This window comes from Alligator sinensis, unplaced genomic scaffold (genome assembly GCF_000455745.1).
Source record: "Alligator sinensis unplaced genomic scaffold, ASM45574v1 scaffold38_1, whole genome shotgun sequence".
Taxonomy (NCBI): domain Eukaryota; kingdom Metazoa; phylum Chordata; order Crocodylia; family Alligatoridae; genus Alligator; species Alligator sinensis.
Genome location: NW_005842179.1, coordinates 880,469 through 887,150, shown reverse-complemented (window position 1 = coordinate 887,150; position 6,682 = coordinate 880,469). Strand labels below are relative to the sequence as shown.

The following is a 6,682-nucleotide window of genomic DNA, read 5'->3' as shown; positions in this document are numbered from 1 at the left end:
AGGAATGCCAGGAAAGCCCCAAAGGTAGCTGTAGCCATGGTTGTGGGTGGGTAGTGTACAGTAGGGTCATGCTCATCAGTGTAAAACTAGTGACATAAGGAATAATGATTTGCCTCTCCCTCCATAGTAATGGAGGAGAGGCATATGAAGAGAATTTCTCTTAATCTGTGGTGTAGATGTAAATATGTCTTCCTAGAATAAGTATTTTCACAGCAAATGTTTGTACACAAAGCATATTTCTTTATATTCACCCTAGCATTCATCTACATGTTTTGTGACATGACTTAAATCACTGGTAAGATGTTCTGCCTACCAGTGCATTACCTTTAGTTTCTTACCTTTATTATATTACAGGTCCAAAGATAATTAGGATTTTTGGCAATCACATCCCTTTGATTACTTTTTTTTTCTATCCGAGAGCTATAAAATACATCATCTTTGCTAAAAGATACCTAGTTTTTAAGTTGAAGCCTGGTAGTTATGGCACCCAGTAACTCCAACCATGAAATCAATATTAATTTTTTTCATTATTGTATTGCTGAGCGGTATTGACAGACATTTTTTTCCCCTCTCTCTCTCTCTCTCTCTCTCAGGAATGTTTCCATGGCACTCCTGTTACAATTGAGAATTTCCTAAGCTGGAAAGCAAAATTTGATACAGAGCTCTTAGAAATAAGAAGGAAAAAAATGAAAGAAGAGGAGCAAGCAGGAAAAAATAAATTAAGTGGTATGACTTTAAGACTTTCTCCTCGGGCTTGCCATCTTACCAGACCTGTATGGAAAAGAACAAAACCATGTGGCCAAGAATTTTTTTTTTTTTTTTATACTAAAGGATTATAGTAGTAAAGTACGGTCTGATTGTAAATGGGTTGTTAATTTTGCAAATAGTGTTAGCTCACTATTCTTATGTCTTAGAATGGAGAATTGAACATTATAGAAAGTAACACAACACTGTGTGTGTTACAGCGGCACCAGGCCTGGGTGCTAACCTGGAATGCAAAAATGGAGCTTCTGCTGCCACCCAAAACACTGAATCTTCTTGTTATGCCTCTGGTTACTGGTGGCTCCTGAACTCAACCAGCAAAAGCTTTGACACGTGAGAAAGCTAGGCACCTAAGCACTGCAAAAGAATTAGTTCTATACGTCAACATGTAGAGGCTAGATGAACACCTTGCTGGGGTCATTTGACCTCAGTACTCTTTCCTGCCATGGCAGGGTGTCGGATTTGATAGAGACATAGTTGGTAGAGAGTCCTGTCAGGTGCTACCAACTATGAAACATGGGGACTGCAAAGCCATGTTTTCACATAACACACACACTGGGGAACCAGCTTATGTGATGAATGGTTGGTTACAACTGCATCTCTTTTGTATAATGAAGGATAAAGCTTTTCAAGCAGATGTTGTCCAAGGGTAAACAAAGGCCTTTGGTTTTGTCTCTGCAGCATAAAGGTTGCCATGTAATTATTAGAGTTTGATCTTGTATGTTTGAATGTTTTTTGCAAAATTAAGCTATTATGTTCACAAACCACTTGCAGTGATGATACCAATATAGGAGAACGTAGTTTTCTGATTAGTAGGCATGCTAAATGATATTTGAGTAGTTTGTAGCCATTCAATTCTTGGAAGGCAGGTAGTGTAGGTGTAAAAAAAAATCATGCTTGTTTTCTATAAAAGGTCCTGTTTGTCTCAAAATGGGTTTGTTGTAAAGGTGTAATGAATGCATGCTGACTACACCAGATGTGGGCCCAAGTGTTTTAATGGTGTGACCCACTCAGAGAGCAATGATCCTTATGTACTTTAGTCATATCAGTGGTCTCCACTATGCCTCTTTTCCCTTCCTGTTATCTGTAGAGCATTCTCTGTAGTGTGAGTTGCATGTGTGGGAAGGGGTAAGGCCAGTGAAACAATGCGTCTTCCCCCATAAGCCATCTTGGATTCCACTTGGGCTACATTTAACTCTTTCATAAAGCCATTTCACAGGTCTCCATGTCACCTTTAAGGGAAGAAAGCCCATAGACATGGACAGCACCTGCTTGAAAAGCTTAATCCTTCATTATGCAAAAGAGATGCAGTTGTAACTAAGCATCACATAAGTTGGTTTCCCAATAAGCACGTCCCCATGTTGATGTATAGAACTAATTCTTTTGCAGTGCTTAGGTGCTCAGCTATTTCTTGCATCAAAGTGTTTGCTGGTTGAGATCAGGGGCCAGGAAGGTTTTTAGGTTGTTTTTTTTTTCCCTCTCCCTCCCCTCATAAATCATATTGGCTTCTTGTGGAGGTGATCAGTTTCCCCTGCCCCCAACTAAAACTGGGGATTTTTGACTGGGGCACACTGCTGCTGCTGGTATTTAAACTCAGAGGTTCCTGGCAAGAGAGCCTTGATTTTTTTTTTTTTGATTTTTTTTTTTTATTATTATTATTATTATTATTATTATTATTGAACATCATGCTAACTGGCAAATTAGGTATCGGGAAGGAAATTTTACAGAATAGGAAGGACTGTAAGATTGCTTACCTTCTGCACAGCGAGGCACAGTCCTTTTCCTAGTTCTCTAAGAATTTACCAGCCAAATCATTTCTCTGTTGTTGGAATGGCAGAGCACTGGCAGTGGCAGTGCCCTCATTTCCCTTGTTTTCATTTATAACAAGTTATAGAGTACTCTTAATGTTTTAGGTTTTCTGCCCTGTAGTTGTGTGCAAGGCTTTCACGTGGCTTTTTTGGAAGGGGCTGGGAAATGGGGATGGGAATCTTTCTGTAAAGGTGTTGCCTAAGAATGCAGAAACTGGAAACAGTGGCCCAGGAGGTCTCTTCCAGTCCTGTATTCCAAAAATACCAGAGGCACAAAATTATGGCTTCAGTCATTAGAATTCTGGATACACATGCTAATTTCTCCTTTGCATAATTTTAGTGCTGTCCCTCTTCATTTTTTTCCTATATTTATGCCTTTCAGGAAAACAGCTGTTTGAAATGGATCATAATCTTGACACCTCTGATATTCAGTTTTTGGAAGAAGGTAAATCTTGTTGTTTCTGTTTCCATTCTTAGAGATTCAGTTATAAAAAGATTAAACTGCAAATAATGTTGATAATATAATACTTATGTTGACAGGTGAGCTGTTTGACAAGAGAGTAATTGAATGGTATTCCTTAGGGATCAGTCTTAGGACCTATCAGCTGCATTCAGATGAGTGCGCACACTTGTTTCTCCAGGGACAAGTAGCAGCAGCCTACCTTGTGCTTGGGGAATGCCTGTGCCATGCATATTCTGGTGCACAGCAAGTTACCCTGGGTGGGGTAGTGGAGTTTGGGGCCAGCAACTGGATCACAGTTACTGGCCACAGCAGCCTTACCTAGGGTCCTGGGAGCCTCGGGGAGCTGCAGCCATGGCACTCCTGCAGCAGGAAGCCTAGTGGCCAAAATGTGGCTCTGGCCAGCCAGGCTCCAGTTTTGGGCTGCACGCACTGCCACCACATGCACCACCCTGTTTTGTTTTGTTTTGTTTTGGCATGCCAAGGTAGTTGCACAAAGAATGCCTGCATGTGCGGTATGTGGTGCCATCGACAGGTCTGCAACGCCATATACCACATGTCTGTGTTCGTCTGGACACAGCCATCCTGTTTAACATTTTTATCAGCTGCCTTGGTAATGGAACTAGGACATGTCCTTATGAAATATGTGGACAATACTAAGGGCCTTGTATTATGTGACTCTTTAGCACATGTTAAGTCTTTGCAGTATTAAAATTAGAACAAGTTCTGAGCAGTTGCGTGGTAATGTTTACAATGATGTCTAACATGCACAGCTTGCTGATTGTCAGTTCAGCCCCTGCACTGCACCAGTCTTGAACTGGCTCCAGTGTAGTCCCAGTCCCAGTTCAGACCTACAGTCAGCTGATTGTTGGTCCCAGCCACAGGAACCTCTGGAGCTGCTGGCATCTGGCTGGTGTCATGGCTGGATGAGGACCCCAAATTGCTTGTAATATCTCTGTGAAGCAGTTCAACAATAGCTGGAACATGCGTTACTTAATGATACGTAGTAATATAAGTCTGCTACAATATGAGTATGCTTAGCATGTGTTTCACTGCTTGAATGTGCGATTGCTGACATTTTAAGTTCACTTAACGCATGGTAAGGATAAGACTGGAGACAACTTAGGAAGAAAGGTACCTATGTGTATTAGTTGATTTGTAGGGTGGAGCCGCTGTGAAAGTGCTAGGCTGATTCAGGTAAGGTATATGGAGTAGGTCATGTTGTTACTAATGTCATACAAGGAATTAGTGATGCCCCATCTAGAATACTGTGTGCTGTTCTGGTTAGCAGTGTTCAAAACAGATTAACTTGAACCAGTTCAAAGAAAAGCTGCTAAGAATGGTATGGGAATAGAGACCTTTTTATGTCAGATTGGCCTAAACGGGGGGGGGGGCTTCTCTTCCTTCGTTGTATAGGGCGTGATATTTTTGCTAGAATTTTCTGAACGCATAATAGCCAATTACTTCCTCTGTCATTGCAGTGGCTGTGCCCTTGTCTCTGCTTTTACCTGTGACATACTATGGGGTGTTCGTAATGCTTTTGGGATTGTGCTTTATATGGTTTTGTGTGAGGGTCTGAAGTGGTGATTGGGGTATTCCTTGGATAAATGAGTGCCTGAGAATGCACAGGTTTGGACCTTGTGACCCAGGAGCCCCTTCCAAGTATGCGGTATATGGATCCACTCCAAGACCCACAGGCAGCTCCGCAGGCCACATCTTTGACACCTCTGCTTTAAACTAAAGCATTCACTTTTAACCAGACGACGGCACTTACTCAGGGTGCAAATAATCCTGCTGCTGCCAGTGACAAAAATACCAAGTATATTTAAGAAGAACAGGGTTTGGTCCTCACTGAAGATCATTGCTCTCATGTCTAGTCATTATGCAGGTGGTTATAACAGCAGTATATGTGAATAAACAAAAAATTTAGGCTTAATTTCTCTTTATCATATAATGGCCTACAGTAACTTTGGGAAATACATTGTATGGGGAAACCCAAAGCAGTTCTGCATTATTTTTAAATGGGAATAATGCATTATAAGAGGCTCTTCTGGAGTGTGCACAGGTGAGTTTGGGATTTAAGTGACCAGAAGATGTCACTATTGTTCCATGAAGAAATGAGCAGTGACATACAACAGGTTTTATCCATTAGTTGCTTTCATTCTTGCATTCACGTAAAACACACAAGTACACTTCTGCCATCTTTAAGACTTTCAGGAATCAGACTATGACATCTGAAAACACTTTTCAGAGACGCATCTACCTATATCCAATTGTTGTTATCTTCTTAAATGCATCTTTTCTGTGAAAATAAAATTCAAACAATAGTCCTATCTACTCTGCTATATTTATTTGACAAAATTATTTACTTAAATGTAGAACTTTTAAAATGTGTGTTTCAGAGTTCTTCCACGAAGCTGGCTTCCTTAATGCATGATTTTGTTTTCCATATGCCTTATCAATAATAAGGGTGGATGGACTAAAGAAAGTAGTTGATTAAAATAGTTTTATTGCATAGTTCTAACTCTGCAGGATGCAGAACTAGGCGGTGCATTTTCTTTCTGCATCCCAAGAAAGACACAGTCACAGAGTGAAGATGTGTTAAATGAGTTTGGCAAAAGTGAGGATGACAGACAGGTAGTCTTGAAACTTTACAATGCATGTTGTCTGATCAGCATTCTACTGAACTAGTACAAGTTAGGCATACTCAAATAATGCCTCTTCAGTGGTTGCAGTCCTGAAGGCAGTATATGGCTTATTTAATTCCCCTGTGTATGTTTTTATAAGACTAGAATCATACTGATCATGCAGCTCCACAGCAAAGGTAGTCAGAGTAAAGGGGACTGTGATATTTTCTGTAGTGCAAGGAATGACTGAAAGGTTTCAGGACATGCCTGCCACCTTCATCAGCCTCTAAAACTATGTATTTTCCTTTACTCTCTAAAGTTGAATGAAATAAAAAATGTAATTTTGTTCATGCATCCATCAAATTAATAAAAAATAACTATTTTTTTTCCTTCTTGCAGCTGGAAACAGCGTGGAAGTAGATGAATCCTTGTTCCAGGAAATGGATGACTTGGAGCTGGAGGATGAAGATGATGACCCTGATTACAACCCTGTTGATTTAGAAAGTGACTAGATGGAATTTACTGAACTGGCTGTATCATCGGTGTGTGTGGACACACTTAATGAGGGAGGAGCAGACAGGAAAGCCACGGTATCTGTGGCTATACCAAGCATGTATTGGTTTTCTTTTTTTTGGAGGGGGAAGAAAACCAAAATACTTAAGGAGAATGCTCTCCTGATTACTTTCATTAATAAATTGACTAACATTTCAGGTGTGAAATTTTGGGCATATTTTTTTTCTGTATGAAGTCTAGAAACCTCTATTTTCTCTTCTTTTTCCCTTCCCACCCTAGTAATTGTCCTGTGCACGGGTGAAATGATATACAAGGTGAAAAGATGCAGTCAGAGGCACCACCTGTACTGCAGTACAAAGACATGCTGAGGTAGGGTATTATGCCATCTCTAGGCTAGGGTTTATGTGGATATTTTGGTGACAGAAAAGGTAAAGTTTTAAATACAGTGCTTTTAATTATGTGCACACATAGCTATAGAGAAATTCGATGGTTTTAATCATGAAGGGTGTGGA

General features: G+C 40.3%; 1 protein-coding gene across 1 annotated transcript in view; it reads left to right on the top strand.

The window, feature by feature from the left end:
* Positions 1 to 6,376, top strand: part of RWDD1 (RWD domain containing 1) — a 17,149-nt gene extending 10,773 nt beyond the window's left edge. The window contains exons 4-6 of the mRNA XM_025207036.1: positions 594 to 726; positions 2,953 to 3,015; positions 6,057 to 6,376. Of these exons, the coding sequence (XP_025062821.1) occupies positions 594 to 726; positions 2,953 to 3,015; positions 6,057 to 6,169 (309 nt within the window). The 3' untranslated portion in view covers positions 6,170 to 6,376. The remainder of the gene's footprint in view (positions 1 to 593; positions 727 to 2,952; positions 3,016 to 6,056) is intronic.
* The last annotated feature ends 306 nt before the right edge of the window (positions 6,377 to 6,682 follow it).